The sequence below is a fragment of the Lepidochelys kempii genome, chromosome 17, assembly GCF_965140265.1.
Source record: "Lepidochelys kempii isolate rLepKem1 chromosome 17, rLepKem1.hap2, whole genome shotgun sequence".
Taxonomy (NCBI): domain Eukaryota; kingdom Metazoa; phylum Chordata; order Testudines; family Cheloniidae; genus Lepidochelys; species Lepidochelys kempii.
In genome coordinates, this window is record NC_133272.1 from 6456125 (window position 1) to 6479331 (window position 23207).

Below are 23207 nucleotides of genomic sequence, written 5' to 3' on the forward strand. Positions count from 1 at the left end.
AGTTACTCTGCACTGTGAACTATTGGAGGCTATGGACAAAAAGTACAAACACTAGAGCTAGAAACACAACTCCAGATTTAGTTACCCAAATAAGTGGCCTGATTGTCAGTGGTGATGAATAGTGAGAGCTCTTGTTGACCTCAGTTGAAGCTATGGGTACTTGGCACCCATGAATATTTACCTCGGAGCCTAACTTCAGACACTTATATTTTAAAATGTTGACCTCTCTAATCTTCAATATCCTAAATAGTGCATAACCAACATGCACCCTCACAAGAATCCCTCAAACTCAAACAAATCAGAACGCATGTACTTTTATTTGAAAATAACACATTGCCAAATGCCAGCAAGATGCCTGTTTGTGTATTACAGAAGCTATTATGGAGGAGAGAAGATTAATGCATTCATTTTTGTACGGTTTTGCCCTATTTCTCGGTGTTTTCCTTTGCTTTCATGAAGCACAACATATACCAGTAATTTGTCTAATGGAGTTCCCACAATGATATATATGAACAATGTCTTCCAAAGGGAATGCTGACCAAAGAAAGGTGATCAAATCTAACCACCTAAGTAGCAGTTTGTAAGTACTAGTCTGAAATTTGCTATTGCCAAATTTTTTATGGGAATTGGGGCAATGAATCTATTCTGTCCAGAGCTTTTTATTCCAAATAAAACTTGTTTAAATTAACCATTTTCCCTTCAGTCCATAAAATAGACTAAATCAAACCTCTCTGTTCTTACAAACCTCAAATTCATATTCTGTGTTCATTAGCATTTTCTCTCTACTATGAAATCATTTTCAGTGTAATTTCTCTGGGTGGTGAAAGGTTTTATATTGTTCTCTGCTCTTGCAAAAGCAGTACTAATTTACAGCTTGGTCATCCTTTCCATAGCAACCTTCACCAGATAATTCCAAAGATGTCTGCTGCAAATAGACTATACACTGCAGTGCGTCTGCTATCAAAACACTGGATTGGTTTAATGAATCCACTTTACTGCCTGTGTTGTAAAAATATTTGATTATCGTCTGTACTTTTTCAGTTTTCACACATAAATTAGATACAGAATTTAACAATACAATCTCTATACATCCCTAGTGACTGTCATGTAGCAGAATTACAAACATTCGTAATTCTTCCTTAATTAAGATGGAATTCACTCCTATCGGGAGCAAGCACAAAACCTGTGCACTGTGTAAATCCCATGTAAGCCCTATTTTGAAGGCTTAACTAGGACTTAAACAGTATACAGGACTTTTGCTGACCCCAACAAAACAGCACATTTGATATTAAATAGAAAGGCACTATACCTGTAAGAAAGGGAGGTTAAAAGTTAATGTCTGTTTATCAGCCAATGAGGTGTAAAAAAAAAAAAAAAACGACTCTCAGGAGGGTTTTTCTGTGGAACAAAGGTAGAATTTTGTTTTCCAGTCTGCACCATAATTTTGGGTTTGTGGATTATGAGGTAGCTCTACATCTTCTCTCCCACTCTCCTTCCCAGGATGGACAATTTCCTTACTATTTCCACTTACATCACTGTTTTCTGACCCGAATTATAATCTCCCAATTGTATTCACGGTCTATGTCACTCAATTCACACATTCAAATGAAAATTTCACAATCATAATTCTCAACTGGGTTTTTAAGACTGGACCTCAGAAAACACATCCCTTATGAGTGAATAACATTTTGAACTATCAGAGCTAAAACACGTTCATCTTAAATATGAAAGGATATTGCATCTAGAAAATACAGTATAAACGACAGAACAAAAGGTATGCAGAATTAAAACAAAAAATTTAACTAGGCCTTCTGAATATTCTCCCAACCAAAGTAATCCTCTCCAATATTATGAGTTCCACAAAGCATGCAACAGGAGGACAGGTAGATGTAATATCCCTAACTTGGCGCTGATGTTGCTTTTACCAGTCATGTTTCAGACTTATAATCTTTTGACCCATTTATCCACTTTTTACATTTTTAATTGCTTAAATACGCTGGCACTGTTTGCACTGTCATTTAAGCAGAGGGTCTAGTTTCCCCAGGAGCATCTTTACCTATGCAGAGTTTCTTCTTCATATAACTTCAAGATGATTATTTTATAATTTCAATCTCAGCTACCCAATTGAGAAAATAGAGACTCTCTGTTTTCCCATAATAATCTTCCCATTTTGTATTATACTAAGGAAAAGAAAATGCATGTAATGTTACTAATGTACAATGCAATATATGTTTGCTCCCTGTGATGAGGTCATGGATCTCACACAGTTTGTAGCAGGTAGCCAGACATCTCTGGAAATGCTGCCAAGATTCTAGAGGGAAGCAGCCGCTTGAGATTTGGGCTACAAATAGCCCAGCAATCAGGAATTCCAGGGGAGTGGGAAGAATGTCAACAAGCTGAGTTGTCAGCAAGCACCTGACTCATGAGGGAAAGTAAATACAAGCAAGAGAAAGAAAGAGGCTGTAGGAGTCTGAAGATCTTAGGAGACCACATGTGTATTCTCTCTGGCTTGCACTCATCTCTGGGATGTACGAAGCTCTCTCTTATTGTCTGGATTCGAGTCTACATGAAACCCTACCTAATACTCTATCACTCTGAGTACATTTGGTTGTGTGAAAACTCTGCTAGAGATCCCATACTGAAGTAAACTGTACCTTCTTGGCAAATTCCTTCCACAGAACTGCTTCCTTCAGTTCTAAGCTACCAGAACTCCAGAGGTCCACTCCCCAATTCCTCCTCTGGACCCACCCAAAGAAACAAACCAGTAAATAAAGGTTGTCACATGGTAAAACAGAACACTCATAGAAAACAATTCACAATGAACAATGAGATACACTACATATTCTCCTGCATTTAGACACAATGGGGCAACTCAAGAAAGCATTTAGGAGATGCCCTATCATGTTTAGATGTACCTTGCAAGACCGGCTACAACGGTGCCATGTGAACGCCTATTCTCACTTTCAGGTGATGTAAATGAGAAGTGGGCAGCATGATCTCCCGTAAATGTAAACAAACATGTTTGTATTAGTGATTGGCTGAACCAGAAGTAGGACTGAGTGGACTTGTAGGCTCGAAAGTTTTGCATTATTTTGTTTTTGAGTGCAGTTATGTGGAAAAAAATATATTATGAAAGTGCAACTTACAAATGTAGAACAAGAGACTGCACTACAATACTTGTATGAGGTGAACTGAAAAGTACTATTTCTTTTATTTTTTTTACAGTGCAAATATTTGTAATAAAAAATAATAATATAAAGTGATCTCTGTACACTTAGCATTCTGTGTTGTAATTGAAATCAGTATATTTGAAAATGTAGAAAAGCATCCAAAAATATAATAAATTTAAATTAGCATTCTATACTTGTTTAACAGTGTGATTAAAACTGTGATTACTCGCAACTTTTTAAAAAATCTAGTTCATTTGTTTTACATTAATCGCTTAAGTTAACTGCTAATAATTGACAGCCCTATTTTTATGGCATATTTTTAACCTGTAGCAAATTTTTCTGGTTGAGCTATAAATGGCTATTTTCATTAGAATAGGAGCTTGTAATGGAAATGTTGAGACATCCGACACAACTTTAACTACATAAATTCCAGCATGATGCTACACTTCTAAAATTGTATTTGATTGAATTTTTCATGTTGAGAAGTGTCTAAATCATCATTCGTTCCACATCCATGGCCTTACAGAATAAACATTCTCCAGTTACTAGTATTTGCACACTGGATTTAAAAAAAAAAAAAAAAAGGCTTGTTGATAACAATGCTATTTTGTCTCAAGAATGTAAGTTAAGAAACTGTTTTAGAAAGTCACCATTTCACATTAAACTTGCATGTACAAAAAGTGCTAAGCTACTTACAGCCAGCAAGCAGATATTGATAATACTGCACTGCATCTGCAGCTAGAAGCAATGGATGGTTTGCATTAAATGGTGGTTGCAGTTCATTCCACTGAGGAGTTCTGTGGACACAAGAATATTAATATTTAAGCTAATACAGAGAATGTAAATCAGTGTCTGTGTCATCACAAGCTTGTACAATGTTTGTAATTATTTAAATTAGCTTGTTCAAGCACTGAAATACACAGCAGTCAGTTGAAAAGTGTGACCAACTCACACAGACTGTGAGGTGCAGACACATTGTTGTGGACAGTACTATATACTGAACGCATAAAGGGATCAAGACAGTTTAGAACATGTTGGTGAATGAATGTTAGAACAACTCTATGTCATGCTAGCACTGTTTAATATTAACACACAGCAGAACCTGGGGAACATCTGTGTTTCCTTATACTACAGTTTCTACTGTTCTATAAGGAAATCAAGCAGCTACAAAACTGTGAAAACAGAGCTGTGTAAAGTTATTGACTATTGATCCAATTAGAATTTGCAATTCCATTACAACCTGCTCATTTCAACAATAATAGTCTAGAAGACCGTGTTGTAATTTTAATTAGAGCTGGCCACTCCTAAATAGCTTGGTAAATCAAATATTGATTAATCCAGTCCAGGAATGAGTAGTACTAAAGAATATCGGAGCCTACAAAAATCAATGGGAAAATATTTTAAAATGTCAAAAGCACTGACAATATTTTCTCATCAATTTCTGTTTGTTTTATTCCACAAGTCAGGACTAATTTCTTCAACTATGATTGATAAGATTCTACGTTCAACTACTTACAGGAAGTCTTGCCTAGCTTCTTGCTGTATGTTGCACACTCCAGTCATACATCTCAGTGCAGAACTTCAATGCTATATTTCCACTGCTAGAATAATTAACTGTTTCTAGTCTTAGTAATAAAAAGAAGCTAAATTATATTTGATTATTTTAAAAGGAAATTAGCATTGACTTCTACAGCATTCAACAGTTAACTCTAAACTTGTGTAGATTGACTGTGTGTCTAGATGGAGTGGTAGAATTTCATGCTTTATTAAAAATATAGGACCAAATTCCGATCTGATTGGAGTCATAAAAAGTTTTGCTACTGACTTCTGAAAGATCTGGATTTGGTCCTTATCAAGTATTCAATCCTGCTTGTTGTGCTTAATGAAGTTGAGCACCCTCAATTCCCACTGAAGTCAATACAGGCTGAGGTCATTCACCCCCTTCCTAAAATGGGCTCAGCACGTGTTGAATAAGGACAAAGAGAAGAACAATGCAAAGGGATGAGCTACCTAACCAATGTCCAGCTGGCTCTCGGACAGGTCACCATTTCCAAAGGAGTGTCATCATTGATCTTCGGAGCAGTGCTGAGTGGACGTGGTTCCAATACGTGTTCTACCAGGGTACCATAACAACTTATAATATACAGTGATTCCACCACAAACTGTTTTGATTGATCTATGGGGCAAGAAAACATAGAAAACAGCTATTATTACAACAGAATAGCAGAAACAGAAAATATCTACAATAGCAGTGGCTTTCCTAAATTTTAAAAATGTATTTGCCCTTTTCATAAATGCTCGTGGTTGACCTGGTCAAATTAAAATCATGAGGGGAGATTCTGGAGAGGTATGGGGAAGTAAAGCACAGAGCATGCATATTTCTTCCCTGACATTCACAAAGGTCCAATTACCATAGAGGGCAACGAAATGGGGCAGATTCCCTGACTGCCTCCTAGGAATGGGCCGTGTTTGGGTAGTCACATATTACAAAATCTATGTTTAGGTGGCTACTTCAGACAGGTACTTCACCCTAGAATTATGGAACAGCTTCCAAAATGGCTGCAGGGCCACTCCAGAGTAGCACACCAGACGCATCTCTGAACAGCACAGGATCACAAGTGACTTTGTGGTCATTAAAAATTGCAAAATAAGTCAATGACTTTATATAATAAAGTCATTGATTTATTTTGCAATTTTTATTTTCTTGGTCCTGTACTGTAATGGAATACTCCTGATGCCCTCAGTTTCCAATGACTTCCAGAAGTTTGACAGACACCATACACAGTTGCAAAGATAATTAATAAGTAAAAAGAACAGATACCCAGTATTTGGTCAGGAGCTATTTTAAAATGAGATAAACCAAAACCAAGATAAATACAAAAGAGAAAACCTAATTATTTTCTAACGAACAAACCTTTTTCTCTTTTTAGACCCGGATTGTTTGCAAACCAGGATCTTGACGAGCCGAAGACTGCAGCAACACAAAACTCTCCTCCCACAGATTTACTAGGTGAAATCTGTGGAGCTGGTTTGGTTTTGCTTAAAATAAAAACAAAGTAAAATTAACAGAAGGTAATTCTCAAAGTTACATTTACTAGTGATCCAAGAGGTCTCACTCAACTTTCATTCCAAGTCCCAAGGCCCTGAATTTCAGAATTACTGAGCACTTCCAGCTGCCACTAGTTTCAACTGGAATTGTGAGTGCTCACAGTTTCTGAAAATCATGCCCCAAGTGTTCCTTAACTGCTGAGCTTTAAGAACAGGATTGTCTAATAATGCAGAATTGTTTAAGTTGTTTAAAAGACTCAGAATTGCAGATCTGCAATCATCAGGAACAACTTCCAGATTGAATGCAAACATTTTTACACATCTTATTATTGAGTCTCTGGGGAAAGAAAGTTTAGATTCTGGGTCAATCACTTTAGTTGGTTGCCATTTTCTTGCATTTTTAAAGAGGAGAAACTTACAAACAATCCTAACATGTTCTGCAGTGCAGAGTTATCTATGTTTGGTTTCAATTCTGCTGTGGGAGTAATGGGATGGGGGCAAGGAGGCGAGAGGAAGGAACATGCAGTGGATACAAGGCAATGGAGACAACATGTACAATAATAATGCTATGTAAAAAACACTATGGCATAGAATGAAATTAAGAAATGCTGTCCTCTAGGACACTATAGAGTGCATGTAGCAGATCCAATGGTATGTAATTAGGTTCAGCGAGGATACCATTCAACCTGTTTCCTTCTTGCGTCCTTTAAAAAACACGTGCTTTTATCATTTTGCCTGGGTGAAATTGATCAAAGGCCAATCTAAACCAGGAATCTGGAGATTAATTAAGACCCCAACGTTGGAGGATTATGTTCGGTTTTACATGCATTCAGAATCATTTTCGGAGCAATGTTCATTTCCTCAGTTAATTTAACCACAAAATAAAAGGGCTGCCTGAGATGCAATTTTCCCTTTACCACAGTCTCAGCCTCCCTTCTCCCTCATCTGTCTGTTCCACCCCTCTCTCTTCTTCTGTTTCTCTCAGACTCCTTTGGACTGCCACCTTCCCCCCTTTGCTGGCTTTTTTGAGCCACAAAACACCATCCTTCCCGTGAGCTTTGAATTTATCATATTCCCTGTTCTCATTCCACTTAATTTTTGCATGATGTGATCTTCAAGCCCATAGGTATAAGCAAGACCCTATTTTTATTGCATTATCATGGGCTCAAGTGGCAGAAAACCAAACAGAAAAACAATGGATAATAAAACAACCCTAATCTGGTGTATAATTATAAAGGTACTTGCGTCGTTCATATTAGTCAGAATTTTTTTTTATTATTATTAACCACTTATAAGTTGGTGATGTGGCTCAGCAGAAATGAACCAACAGTAAGGATTTATTTCAACAGAAGCAAATTTTTAATCAACATAATTAAGAAAACAAGTTACGATAAGCAAAAGCAAATATAACAAGAAGGATTCCTTGAGCTGGGCTTCAAACAGCCTTCTCTGCCCCTTCATGAATAGGCTCTGCCCTCCCAAAGGCATTCTCATCCTCCTATATCTCCAGTAGTCTTGTTTAAAACTTGATCCTGCTCCCCTTTAAGTCAATAGCAAAATGCTCACTGACATCAATAGAAAAGGATCAAGCCCTTCCAGCCCTTCCTGGGTGCACAGTGAAGCTGGAATGAAGCTGCAGTGTGATGGGAAATGAAGTAGTGTCCCTGGAGCGTGTCATGCCATTATTTCCAATCATTTAAAATTCAGCAGGGGAGGGAGGGGCGGATGTGGGGAGGGAAGAAGTGCCTTCAACAAGAACTCATCCAAGGAGTGAATATTTTTGTAGAACATATTGCGGGAAATCGGCTTTGTAATTTTTAAGATTGAGAGAAAAGATTAATAGTTTGCAATTATATTGCATTTTCAGGCAAAGATTTCAAAGGACTTTATAGACAACAGTAATATAGCCTCCCAGCACCCCTGGGAGATTGTATTATGCCGGTTTTACAGGTGGGTCAACTGAGGCACAGAGACGTTAAGCTGCTTGCTGCAGGTCACACACACAATGAGTCTGTGGTCACATAGGAGAAAGTTTTGTTTTGAAAAACTTCTCAAAAGACTCTTCATTGCACTGACTTAGGGCCTGTGCCAAAGCCACAAAAGTCATTGGAAAGACTCCAAGGAACTTCTGTGGGCTTCTGATCAGGCCCCTAGCTCTCTTGCATATGTGAGAGACCAGAATGCCCCAAAAGAGCAATTACAATGTATTGTATCAATAACCCTAATATTGATCTACCATTTAGCACTTGACATATCAGACTATTACAACTCTAATTACAGACTACTGGGTCAAAAGTCTGTGTTCTAAAAAGTTCCCAGCTATAGATCGTTAAACTGCCTTGTTTCCAAAGGAACTATTACAATCTACATTAAAATATTAGAACTAGCATTGAAATATTAAAATGTTTGCTAGATTTTATTATACTTTTTAAAAAAAATAGCTTATAAAAGCAAGATTTTCTACCATTTCTATAACAAACAATGTATCAATCACTACTTTTTAGTTCCTTAACTTCCAATGAAAAGGTATCAATAGATTATTAACACGATTAGTGTCCCCTGCAGAAATGGAAGTGGAAGCTTAAATGTATGCATATATGAATATTGCTATTTATTGAAATACACCTCAATCAATAAGTGATTGTATTTCATATAGAAACAGGAGAGTCTGGTATGACAGTAACTTGCATATGACTGGTTGCATATGAAGCAAAAATTGAGTGCGAGTACGATTGAGATGTATTAATTTCTTCCTGTCATCAGTTTTGCAGATAATTGTGAATATTTTCATAGTAAAATCTGAGAACAACAAAAACAACATTTTTGGGGGGAAAATATACATGAAAAGACAGGAAAAGAGGAAAATATACTCTGGGTCAAATTTTGCTCTCAGTTACATTGGTGTAGCTCTTGGAATAACTTAATTGGCTTCAACAGAGTTTTATGAATTTACAGTAACTGGTCTTCTAATCATAAAAAATGAAAACCTCTATAGGGGCTTTTTCCACCCCAACTGCCAAAGAATTATGCTTGTCCAAAAACACATATAAGCACATTTAAAGGAAATGATACAAACTACATTATATTTACACCATATCTTTACAACATACATCTTTCAAGGCATGCATTTAAGTGTTGCTTTTCAGTGGCAAAACATTTTCTGTTCAAGAATGATGTTTTGTAGACAGAAAGTGGAGACCTTGTAAAACATGGTTCTCATGTGGTTAAACTTAGTACAGTTAAAAAAAAAACCTGTATCATATTTGGTTTAGACATATCTCTGAAAAAATTATAATGATGTCAACAAATCCATACTGGAAAGTTTTATAACACTGGAATCTTTAATGTTACCCCAGTCTTAATTTACCAGAGAGTTATCTTTACTACATTCCCAAACTACTTTCCCTTAAAGGACTTCTAGAGTCCTGTGGTTTTCCAAATTGATATATGTGGTAAAACTGTTAAAGAAATATATATTCATGTAATTGTGAATTTTTTAACATCTTCTTGGAAACTATAAATCCTAATTATTATGTGTACGTGATCAACTTTTCAAGCTTCATAAATGATAACAAAAGAAGAATGGTGACGATAGGTGGTGACTAACTTGTTTCTACTGTGAACTCCTGCTCTTTACTCCCCCTTAACCTGTCGACACCTCATAAATTTCTTTCAGTACTGAAATTATAAGCCAATTGGCCTCACTTAAAAAAAAATAAATTTAAATGAATATTTGAAGTGTAATAACTTTCAACACATTAAACCATAATTTTTATTACAAGGGATATGATGCAACAAGATAAAGTTAAAAAAAGCATCAATCCGTTTATAAAACAAGATGGGAAACTAATGGGTATAAAGTATACATTGTCCTTATTTTCAATGTGTCACCTTGACAGATGATAGCACTATATTTAACAGATACTAAAAAGATCAAAGATCCTATTTTTCTAGGTCTGGGTCATTTTGAACTACTGTACATGGACCAGCAAGGCGAAAAGACACAACAAACAACAATGGGACCCATAACCCCCTCCTGTGGGACAATCTGCAGGAAAGGACAAATAAGTGGAGGACATCTCTTAGAGGTTCTCTCTGATGGAGACTTCTTCCTAATTATTTCATTAGTGGTGCTGGGGAGTATTCTCACCTGCCCCTCCAAATGAACAGGCGGTAGGCCCAACTCACAAACCCTACAGATCCCAGGGATCTACAAGAGACCACGGCCACCTACCTTCATCTACACTGGTCCTGGGCCCCCCACACCACTTCACCATGCTCTGGCTCAAATGGAGCCGCTCTGGCAGCCAGCAGCAGCATGGCATAACACCCTATGGAAATGGAGTTCTGACTCTGGATACTTTTTATTTTCAGCTTGAGCTCTGCAGCAAGCAAGGGTAGGGGTATGGAAGTGGGCGTGAGTGAGACAATGCATGTCCTCCACCTGCACCTCTTACCACACAAATCCCTTCTTAGGTCTGGCCTCAGGGTCTGGGGGAAGACACTGCCTTTATGCATGGGAGGGAGATGTATGTGAATAGGGTCCCCTCTGCACGTGGATCTCAGGAGCACAACTGAGCACAACAATAATAAAACATTTAGCACTCTGGGCTTCACCCTGCTTCAACTCTATATATACCACATCTTTGAGTGCTCTACAAGCTCTGGGCCTACTCTTACGCCAATTGAAAACCGCAGCAAATCTTTTAAAAGCCAAATTCGTCCTACAGAGAAGCAAAGGAATGCCAGCAATTTTTTTCTGAAACAGTGACCTAGCTGGGTACAGAACACAGGAATTCCTGTCCCCAGTCCAATGTGTTAACCACTAGGACATAGCGCCTTAAATAATTTCTTATTAGACTTAGTAGAAGATTAAAATTAAAAATGTTCACGCGTTCACCAGTTAAAATGTTAAAAAGAATCAAGCACCCTACTTTTTGAGTAGTATCAAAGCTGCACAATAAATATTTAATTTCCCCTTACATTTAGGTCCTGATTCAGGGGAGCAGTTAAGCATACACTTAAATCTTGCTCTATTCAGGACAGTACTTAAGTCCCATTGACTTCAATTTAAAGTTAAACACACATTAGTGACCGCCCTGCACCTTTAAGATGGAGAGACCTGGAGGAAAAAAGAGGGGGAGCTGGTAAAAGTCCCCCAGGTAATTATGGAATAAACATGGGGGTACCTGCACTGCACATTTTTATCTGTTGGGTAGTCCCAGACATCTAATAATAAAGTTGCGGCCTGATTAAACCCATGTCAAATGTCTCCGGTCCTTCTTTTGGAATAGCCAGACAAGGTGCTGACTTCAAATAGTAACGCTTTCCTGAATCTGGGTGTTCCTGACTGACAACCTATATCTTACTGAAACGCAGGTAAAGTTTCGGAAAAATAAGAAGAGCAATTGCTACTAGAAAAGGACTTAAAAGAGCAAGCAGTTGATAAACAAGAGAAAGGCCCCATTTCCCAGATCTTGCAAAGAAGAGACTTTGAGAAATAAAATGTAGGCTTTCTTCATACCAACAGTATAACATGAAAAATGATTATTTTAGAAATTAAAATAATTGCTGATTGTTGTAACAAATCCTTACACTTAACTTCTACAAATGTCTTTTTTGTTGCATCACAGTAAAAGTGTTTATAAAAGGATCATAGCAGTGATTTAAACATTCCGATTTTCTATTTTGTTTCGCTGAGTGAGATTTAAGGTGGATTATAAGTAATAAAATATTTTTTATCTAAGCAGACAATTATACAGTACCAAAAACAGGCATACAGGGTTTCTCAAAAAGCTACATCTGTCTGAAAAATAAATTTTACCCTTTTAAATATGAGTCTTAAAATTGTGGTTTCATAAATGAAATTCTTTTAAAATTCATTTTAAAAAGCAAAAGAAGTTAAGACATTTATATTGCATTATTGTATATTTTTAGCTTCAATCTAGGAGATTAAAATCTACTAATTAGGTAAAAGAGATAATTTACATATATATGATATAATAGAACTGATCTACAATTTACACTGTATTTGGGTTAATTAGTCTCATTCTACCTGTTTAGAATTATGTTACCAAAGAATAAGTTTTCATGTTTGTTGCATTAACAAAGACAGCAACTGACAATTATTATCTGTAACCTACAAACTGGTGAACAACTGAAACCTCTAAAATGTTAATGTATTTTAATTTTGAAGGAAAAAGATATAACAACAATAAATTAGTAAACAAACTGGTAAATAATGTCTTTCAAAGTTCCGGCAGGAAAATACTGCATGAAATTTACAGTTACGTTTGCAAGAATACTCAAAAATTGTCTCTCTCTCTCTCAAGAATAACCATGATGATTTTAAATTATAAATGTTGTACATAAATTAGTTTATAGTGTTTTGCCTAAAATCAAGTAAATAAAGACATGATGCCAGTTTCCATTCCATGGAGCAAAGAAAAACTACCCACAAAACATTTACAGGCCCTTAAATTCAACAGACAATAAACTGTCAAATCTTTGCTCATTTTGCCGACATAATTTGAAGTCTCATTAAGATTTTAATGGAAACAACATGCCCTACATCTTTTTCATTCCCTGCCCCCAAGTGTATATTTTTGTCCCAATGTCTGTGTAGGCAAGTAAAGACTATTTTCTTGTGTGCCAACACTGGCATCAAACAGACCACAAAAGAGTCTTGTAAAAGACAAGCAATGATTTTAAGTCTATTATATTTCATGTATTCCTCTCTTTAATCTAGGTCTTTTAATCTTGTTTCACTCTAAAATCATTTCTCGTTGACAAGTGTCCATGACTGTCTTTGTTAAAGCTAGGGGAGCCTGCTTTATGAATCTAGGCTACTGATGCATCCATTTATTGGATAATCCACATTCAAAACTTTTTGTCTGATGCCTGTATAGTTATTAGGGAAAAAGTATCAGATGGAATGCTCAACTACATGGAAAACTACATTTACAAATGAATCTTAGAAGACAATTTCAGTATGTATGCAAAAACACAGGTTACCTTACCTCAAAAGGGCCTATCTGGAACTCTTCATTACTTTGAGTTATTATTTCTTGTAATATCTGCAGCACAAATGCTTTCATAATTCATTTATATTTTTAAAACTATTTTGATGCTACAGTACAGACACTAGTATAACCCTCACATAGTAACTATCCCCACTATAAGGAAATTCCATGTTATTTTCTTTTGTTCTTAGCCTTTATTTAATAGAAACTGGTGCCCCACTGTTCTTGTATTTGAGCTTGTTCAAATATCCCTTTCAGTACCTATCCTTTCTATTCTCTTAAGAATGCTGTAGACCATGAGGCTCTTAAGGCCCAATTTGTCACAGACTATAGATTGAGGCATAATATTCTGATCTGGATGTAACAGGGCTGTATGTGAACAATTCCTATTCATGGTAATGAGAGCTGCATATATAAATCACTACACACTTACAGTACGTACTCCCCAATAGTTCTTGAAATCTTCTGCCTAAAATCCTCACAGCCCCCTCTCATTCTACTTATCTAAATCTGCACCCACCTGATCATACTCTTTTTATAATAAGGTAACTAGGAGTGTACACAATACTGCGAGTCAGGCTGCACCAGTCTCTTGCACAGAATAACTTCTTATGATTATTTTTAATGCTTCCATGCCCGTACAGTATTTTTGGAGCTGGTTGTGGCAATAATCTGCAATGTTAAATGTTTAAAACAATGTATTGTTTTTATTACAAAGATGTGCCGACTATTAAGAAACAACATGTCTTTTGACATAGTGAGAAGAACTTCTGAATGTCTGTTTATTTAGTGTTCTTTAAAATGTTTCATAATTTAAAGTGGTTTCCTGAGTGGGACATGGTTAGTCATTATTACATGGTTATTTCATTTCACTTGGTATAATATTTTATTACTACCTAATTTGACTTACTACAGAGAAACCTGTAGTAGCTGGTGTCTTCTGTCCATAAGCAAGGAAAGTGTTTAGACACGACATTGTGTGTGTGAGTGTGTGTTAGAGAGAGAAAGAGAGGCATTATGTTTTTAGAACAGATATTGTATTCACCTTTGCCTAACCAAATTATTTTTAATCTTTTCTAACATCTTGGCTACTTCAAATATTAATTAAAATATCTATTTTTAAAATATTAAATATCATGAGAGAAACAGTGCACATATTTGTTTCTTGAACACTTGATGGCGAATATTTATCCGTCGTTTAAAAGCAGCTGATTAAGTATACAGTGCTTCCACCTATGGATCAGCCCATGCAGTAAAAAAACAATTTGAATGTAAAGTTATTTTCAGTGAGTACACCAAATGAATTATAGGCATGCTGGGATTGAACTCAGAACTCACCAAGGAGCTTTTATGGAAAAACATCCTGCTCCAAACAGGTAAGGTCTTCATGTAAAGGGGAAAAATGCACAAAAATTAGATGAAAACTCATTAGCAACAAGTACAGTGTATATCATGCTATTAAGATTTAAGGTAAAGGTAAATAAAATAATTTTCATAACTGTTTGCAAGGCCCCTGAAGGTATGCTGAACTCTAATGTAACAAACATGCTGATGAGGACCACATCATCCAAACACTTACTCATGTCAGTAGCCCCACTGACATCAATGTAACTACCCACGGAATCAAGTGTTTACAGGATCAGGCTCTTCATGCAGTAACTGCTGTAAATACAGCATCCACATGCTGCTATCACTTTTAATATGGACAGATTTTGAAAAGTTCGACAGTATAGTTTTCCTTTTTGAAATGCTCTGGCAACGCCTTGTAAGAGGCACTACAGAGGAAACACAGAGTTGCAGGCCTTAAAACAATATTCAAGTCGTTATTAATAATTAATAATTTATTAATAATAAAGACGAACAAAGTAAATTAGCATCAACGGCAGCAGATGTGTGGGTGTTTGTCATTAAATGTTTAAAATTTGACAACGAGAGTCGAAAAAAATAATTGCCAGGAAGAGATCAGTCCTACAATAAACAAACTTCAGGTAGAACCACCATCTTTTAGGGAAGTTCTCCCTCCTCCCTCTTCCCCACTTTAAAAACACAATCTTGGAAATTAAAATGGATAACAGTGGCATGACATGCTAGTCTTTTTTCCTTGCAAGCTAGTCTGGAATGCAGCAAAGAAAAGAATCACTAATTTTAAATGCAACATCCGATATAAAATCTAATACCGATGCACAACTTAATATGTTTGGTTTCAGAGGAACAGCCGTGTTAGTCTGTATTCGCAAAAAGAAAAGGAGGACTTGTGGCACCTTAGAGACTAACCAATTTATTTGAGCATGAGCTTTCGTGAGCTACAGCTCACTTCATCAGATGTTTACCGTGGAAACTGCAGCAGACTTTATATACACACAGAAATCATGAAACAATACCTCCTCCCACCCCACTGTCCTGCTGGTAATAGCTTATCTAAAGTGATCACTTTAGATAAGCTATTACCAGCAGGACAGTGGGGTGGGAGGAGGTATTGTTTCATGATTTCTGTGTGTATATAAAGTCTGCTGCAGTTTCCACGGTAAACATCTGATGAAGTGAGCTGTAGCTCACGAAAGCTCATGCTCAAATAAATTGGTTAGTCTCTAAGGTGCCACAAGTCCTCCTTTTCTTAATATGTTTGGCCACTTATTAAAATTCTTTCTACAGCACAAAATCAGTTTTCAAAACTATTTTCTATAATGTACAGTATAGTTTTTAAAACCAACCCCCCCACCACATCAATTTTTTAATCAGTTTGTTTGTTTTAAATCACCCTGGCATAAGCCATAATCATACTGACATTCGTATACAGTCTGAAAAAAAGGGGATGATCAATTTAAAGCTAGTTATGTGCTCAGGGCTTCTATAATCCTTCTTTGGGGCATTCAGCACTACCCATATAATTGCTGTAGTCAATTTTTTTAAATGCTGATGTGTCCTTACTTTTTCTATACCTTGAGTTAAGGACAAAGAATTGCTAAATGAAACTGAAGTGAAATATTTTCAGCCACCCAAATAAAACAAAAGGCTATCACAAGGGGGAGTTTTAGGCATGGAGCTATAGGTTTTCACCTTCAATTTATACCAATTTGACATGAGAGCAATACCACGGAACACAGATGTCTTTTAAGGAAAGTAGTTATGTAAAGTTAAAGAAAACAAAAATGTTACACCTGCATGCTTAGGGATCTGAAGATGTACTTATCCAAACAAGGACAAGAAAACTGCCAGGGCAATGAAGTAACCCATACATTATAACGTTTTCGTATTAATACGAGTTTTAGTTTTGTAGGTCAACGACCAAATTAAAGGTATTACAAGCTCTGCGGCTTTATCACACACAGTAACGTCTCCTTTAATTAAACTGTTTTCATCCACTTGCCTACTCGGGTGCCAGTTCTGCGTCAGGGTCCACTAGGGTGGAACCATCAGCCCCACAGGAAATGCCTAGCCTTTCTAGAATAGTGCTAGAACCAGGGCTGGCTCTGGGTTCTTGCCACCCCAAGCTCCAAGAGTGCAACTGCCCAAGCGAAAATAAGGATGGCCGGAATGCCGCCCCTGGAATTGTGCTGCCCCACACATGTGTCTGCTTTCCTGGTGCCTAGAGCTGGCTAGAACCGACTTTAATTGGATGAACTGACTTCTAACATAGACAGCAAGTTATTGTCCCAAAAGGCACTCCAAGGATGCATCAACAGATTAACGAAGTGGTGCTGCACTTAAGAAACCTTTGACAAAAAACAGAACTCTCCATTATTCTTCACAACCTATTACCAACATACTCAAGAGCCAAGGATCTGCCTGGCCTAAATCTGTAGAGCCATTAGTTAGTGGTCTAATCATGAGACTAGGAGCTGGGAATTTCTGAGTTGTAATCCTGGCTGAGTCCTACCTAAAGCAAATCAGTTTGCCTCTCTGCCTCAGTTTCTCCATTGGTAAAAACAGGGAAAATAATACTTATCTAAGATCACAAGGACACTGAAAGAATTAAGTATTGGTTTGAAAATTCTATAAATTATTATTAAACTGAACAAGTTACCATGAGATCTTTTTAAATCATGAAAATTACCACTGCCTTTTTCAAGAATAAACTAAGTGACCAACACAGATTTAACTCAAACCGCACCTTTTCAGATTAGATTTCTTGTAGCACAGAAAAACTGCAGTAACATTTTAAAAAATTGCTTACATTCTCAATACAAAGTCTGCACACATGTCAGATAGCACAGCAGTAACCCCTTTTTGTTCTGTGGCTCCCTGCTTTCCTTAATTTACAACTCATTTCTGTGATCTTTTATACAAGCAACGGAACATGTTCTACAATTTGCTTCACACAGCATGGTTGGTTTGTTAATAAAAAAAGACAATGTACAAATTACAAGATAACCCATCCTTGAATTGACAGCACCAGATGGCTATGCTGGGTGACAATAACACAGCAATGTCAAGGCAGAAAAAAAAAAAAAAAAAAAAAGCCACTGAAGTTCTATGTTGCAGTGGCTCGAATGCCAAGTGCACATAAGACAGTATATTGGGAATTGTCTCCCAATGGAAAACACATTAAATGATGGTGATTATGAGTCAAACAGTATTTTTTATTTTTTCACCTAGTTTTCAATCTGATCATGAGTTTTAAGAAATCCAAAACTTATTTGATTTTGCTGCTTTAGCATGTTTTTTAAAAATATGTGATTATTCAAGATCTTAATAAATTCAACAATATCTACTTACCCTAACCCCCCCCATTACTATCAGGTTTCCCTGATATTTCATAAAGAAATTGTGACATTTGGGCAAAATGAGGGATAAATCACAGTACTTCATACAAATTACAAAGAGTTAGAGCTGCTTCTTTATTACCAAAGTTTAGTATACTAATTCTTCAGATGATACATAACCATGTTTGAAAAATGTGACCAAAATAGAAAGTTTTCAATAAATGTACAGGCACACTGATCACCGTCTTTGTAAGCTTTTACTTGGATTTAGTTTTAAAGCATACTTGATTTTTTTCAGTTGTTGTTGCCTACGTAATTGGATCATGATATTGCTCTTCTTATTTTTGTTTGCATCACTAAATCGGACCTGGGATAAATTAAGCTCTTCTGAGTCAAAATCACATCAAACAGATATCAATGATTTTCTGAACAAACAGTACAGGAGATGGGAAACATTAAAATGATAAAATCTTAGCCCATTTCAACATCAGAGACTCTATCTACGTTTCCCTGTCCTTATTTTATATAATAAAAAGAAGTGGGAGGAGGGGAAATGGATAAAGTTTCACATATATGAACTCAAACCTTTCAGAGAGGAAAAATCAGATTTGTTCCTGTTCTTGTAAGGAGCACTGAGCGGCTTTGTTTTGGCAAGAGACTACTAGAGAAATTGACATATGGGGGTTTCAGTATAGCTATGTTATATTTGTGACTGAAGTATGATACCAACATAAATGACCATCCCTTGAGAAATTTAAAATAAATGCTGCTGTCAAAGGAGCAAACATTTACAAGAGTTTTCCTTTGTAGCAATTACTTTATCATTTATTTCTTCCTCTCTATTACAGTTCATCTATTTTACCACATTCATATGAACTGGAACTAAATACAATTCACTCCACTGAAACAGGATGTACTTATAATAGGCCAATTGCAAACACAAAGCTTTCCTCCAATTAATTCATTCAAGTGCTGTCTTTTTTTTAATGGTCCCAAGACAGACAGACAGATTGTCTAGTTTTCTATTGCTTCTCTCAGGAAATAAATCATTTGTCCCTATATAGAAAACTCTCTTTTAGGATTTATAAGCTCTTTGCAAAAAAATTAATGAATTAGGCCACACCACACTTTTCCAAGGGAAGTCAGTATTAATGGGGAAACTGACACACAGAGGTTCAGTAACTTACCAAAAGACACAGTGGAGATCTGTGATGGAGCCTACATCTCCCAGCCCCCACACCCATGCTTTAACTACAAGATCATCCTTCTTCCTTGAAAGTGGAGAGAGTCCCTTTGGGGAATCTTTTGTCGTGTTAAAGTGTTGATATGACAAACTGCAGGAAAGCGAGTCAAGAGCCTTATAAAAAAATGGGGTAAGAGTGAAGTGCCAAATGGAGACGGGAGAATAGGCAGTTTAAAAGAAAGTGGTGGGGGAATGAAAAAGTTGAGGGAAGAAGCAAAGGAAGGAGACCAAAGAAAGAACAGTCATGGGAAACAAGGGATGCCATTTTTCTTGGTAAACTCACCCTCAGGTATTTAACAATAGGGGTGTAACCTGCATTCAAAACAAAGGAGCTTAACGAGTGGTCAGAAAATGTTCTGAGTTTTGCATGCTTACTTGACAAAAAAAGCTCCAGTGATAAACACTGTAACGACTAGGGTGACCAGACAGCAAATGTGAAAAATTGGGACAGGAGGTGGGGGGTAATAGGAGCCTATATAAGGAAAAGACCCAAAAATTGGGACTGTCCCTATAAAATCGGGACATCTGGTCACCCTGGTAATGACGCAACTCCTGATTCTTGTATTTCATTCCCATGAGGCTAACTATGGACTCATTCTGAAAGTTTACTCCTCCCTGGTTGCCAAGAAAAGAACAGGTTGATTTGAGATCAATAATATTAAAGGCACTGATTAATCTTTTTGTATGAAAAAATATTTTGTTGTCCTGCGAAAAACTAGAACAAAAACAACAACTATTTGCTTGATGAATCCAGTTATAAATGATGCTTAAGTGTTCTAATGAAAGAGGGGCTTTTCAGATGCTAATAATAAAGCAGACAAATCTAAAAGTAGGAATTATCTGTTATTGTTTTAATCTTGCTTTTTCTTTCTGTATTTCTTTCTGTATTTCTGAATTGTACCATAATAGATTTTAAATCTGATTTTTAAAAGCAACAGAAAGAATCAATTTTGATGACCCCTGTATAGTAGTTGTAAAATCCAACTGATTTCAAGCACTTCCTCCTTCTCTGATCACTGCACAATCACAAGGTTAAGCAGCTGCTTCCAAAGAGTGCCTTGTTTCCTTGAAGCACTGCTTAAAGGTGCTGACCACGTAGGTGTAAATACATCTGTCTTTTGCCATTTGTAGTAATACATGCCTCCTACACTTCTTAGAGCTAGGCAGATGGTCCTTGTCCTATGTAAATATTACACCGTACAGACTTACATTGCTATGTGTTTCTAGAAATATGAGGGCAGATGTTAAATATGTCAAACACACGCTTTGCCCCCTGGAGGTTTAAGTTAAGGCTGCTGTCTCAATTTGGCCATTTTAGGCATGCCAGGCTTCTTGGATCCTAGGCATTCCTCTTAAATCTCTGCTTTGTAAATACAGCTTTTCATGTTAATTTTGTATACTTTCATCAAATATTTTGGACACAGAACAAAAGAAGGCAGCCATAAGCTTAGTATTACACATTTACACAGGATTTACTCAATATTATCAGCCCATTCATGAAAATTGTACTTACATAGCTGGGGTCTTTTCCATGACCATTTTCCCCCTACATAAGCCTCATTGAATATTTTATGCTCAATTCATTAAAAAAAATACACAAAATAATAGGATAGGGCAACGTTTGTGAATATGAAATTTACATGTGGAAAAATCTGAGCATGAACTACACACTTAAGATAGGTACGAAATAATCCGTAGAAATAAAATGCAAGATTTAAGTTATTTCTGCATTACTTGTACAAAATTTCAATGGCATCACCATCACATTTTTTTTCTTGTACATGGCCTCAGAAAATGCAGCAAAAATTACTGCTGCAAAGCAAATAAGTGGGGCCTAACACCACCACAAAGCTGACTTTTACTGTCTTCCCCTTCTGTCACTCCAATCATGTTATTCCCCTCCTCATGTCTCCACTGGCTTCTTGTCCCCTTCAATCATCTCTCTTGCTCTCAGTTCCTAAGGGGCCAGTCACTGTGGTGCAAGCTCCCTACACTCATCTTTAAGAGTCTATGCATCTGTGCCAAAACCTACATTCTCAGATCCTCCTCCTCCCACTGTTGTGCTCCTCCCAGTCCTTTTGCTCAACTCCTCTCTGTCTCCTTCTCCCACTCGTGACTTGTTCCTCTTTTGATGCACACGCTATGCCTTCCCTCCTCCTGGTCATTAGTCTCCCTCCCTCCCTCTCCTCTTCCTTGCTCACTTTCTTTCCAGCATTCATCTCCATGCTCCATTTTCCTCCCTCATCTGTGATAATATTGCACAAAAAACACCTGCAATGTACGCATGGAAGAAATAAACTCCAGTTTTTCCTTGTTCCTGCTTCTCTGTTGTTCCACACATTCTGTCTACAATTCTCTGCACAGTTCAGGGGCAAATCATCAGAGGTGCTGAGCACTTACAATTCCCACCGAAGTCAAGGAGTATCACAGGTGTTCAGCTTTTGCTCGGCACTAAGGCCAGACAAAACTCCCATTCACATCAATGGGAACACAACTGGATGGTTAGATTATATGACCTTTAGGACCTTGCCAGGCATACCTGTAGAGCTAATGTAAAGTATAATAATAAATACATTTTATAAAATATCCCAGACATCATACCAGAGAATGAGTAATTAACCAGAATAAAGGTCACAATCCTGAAATCCTTACTCTGTGCTTACTCAAGTAAAACTCCCATTGAAGGGCACTAAGGTGAAATTCACCTGTCCCCATGTGAAATCTAGGTAATGTGGCTTTGAGCAGGGAACTAAGTAAGGGGGGTAAGCTGGTACTTACTTGCCAGCCCCCAAACTCCATGACTAGGAAGAGAGTTGTGCTAGTGTATCCACATAAGCATGTTTCTCATACATATAAAAGCCTGAATCAATAAGGGAATGACTGAGTCAAACTTTTAAAACAAAACTTTAACTGTCGAACCTTCAGGGATTTGAGCTTCTCCAGGAAGGAGGGGAAAAAAAAAAATCTATCATTGAGAGAGTTTATTCATGAACAACAGAAACTGGAAGTTTTCAGACTTTTCCAGAGACAAATGGCTATTTTAAGTTCACAAAATATCAACGGTCAGCTGATATTGTCCATTTTAGGAGCAAATACCCCAAAATTTTAAAATCTATGAAACCTGAACTTACTTTGTGCCTCTTTGCTAAGTGTGCATTATATGGTTGGTTAAATAGGACTTATTAAATGTCCTATTTAATAATAAATAACAACAACAACGCACACTTATTTAGTAGTGCTTTTCATACCAGAGGATCCTAAAGTGCTTTATAATACACTGTACATACGGAACTACTAATATGTAGCTGACTCTTGGATGGATGGAGAAAATCAACAAGTGAATAGCATCCTGCAGAACAGTAAGTGGAAAAGGAAATTTTGATCAAGGACACAGGAGCAAACATTCACATCTTTGAAAAATTCCACGGGCCCTTTAAGAGCTATGGAGAGGAGAATTTTAACATGTGGCAGCAGACATATGTGTGCTTCAAACCCGAGTCTTAGCCTGTACTAAGTTAAGAGACTGGAGTGAGGAGTGCTGTGGAGGTAGTCCACTGAACAGGGGGTCTTCATATCATTATCGTTTGAATTACCACAGTGCCAAGGAGCCCTGGTGGTGGATCAGTTTTCCACTGTGCTAGGTGCTGTATGAACACAGGGGAAAAAAGACAGTTCCTTTGTAAGCACCCATGAGTGACCCCTGTGCCTGACTAATGCAATCAGAAGGAAATCTGTCTAGTTCTCCTTACCTTAGTGCTAAGTGCATGGGATGTGTAAAAGCTGGTGAAAATGAGGAGGATTCTCAGGGTTCCGATGAGATGTGTTTTATAAAAAAAATTACTTAAAGCCTGAATCAATGGGGTACGCATAGACAGAATTATGCTATCCGGAAAACATTAGAAACACAGATCTATGTGTATAGGATTTTTCTATATATGTATCTATAATCACCCTGGTTTGCTGCCTTTCCATATGTGACAGACAACTACCACTATGGTTGAAGAATTTAGAAATTAAAAAA

General features: G+C 37.0%; 1 protein-coding gene across 16 annotated transcripts in view; it reads right to left on the reverse strand.

Moving 5' to 3' along the window:
* BCAS3 (BCAS3 microtubule associated cell migration factor) overlaps window positions 1-23207 on the reverse strand; it is a 500928-nt gene that overhangs the window by 295389 nt on the left and 182332 nt on the right. For 13 of the 16 annotated variants that reach the window (XR_012155467.1, XR_012155469.1, XR_012155468.1 and 10 more), the window contains 4 exons: window positions 14579-14623; window positions 6085-6209; window positions 5181-5346; window positions 3867-3967 (listed from right to left, as the gene is read on the reverse strand). Coding sequence is in view for 13 of the 16 variants with exons in the window: in XM_073315905.1 (XP_073172006.1) it covers window positions 3867-3967; window positions 5181-5346; window positions 6085-6209; window positions 14579-14623 (437 nt within the window). In the remaining 3 variants the exon portion in view is untranslated. The remainder of the gene's footprint in view (window positions 1-3866; window positions 3968-5180; window positions 5347-6084; window positions 6210-14578; window positions 14624-23207) is intronic. The other 3 variants (XM_073315906.1, XM_073315909.1, XM_073315912.1) reach the window with 1 other exon arrangement.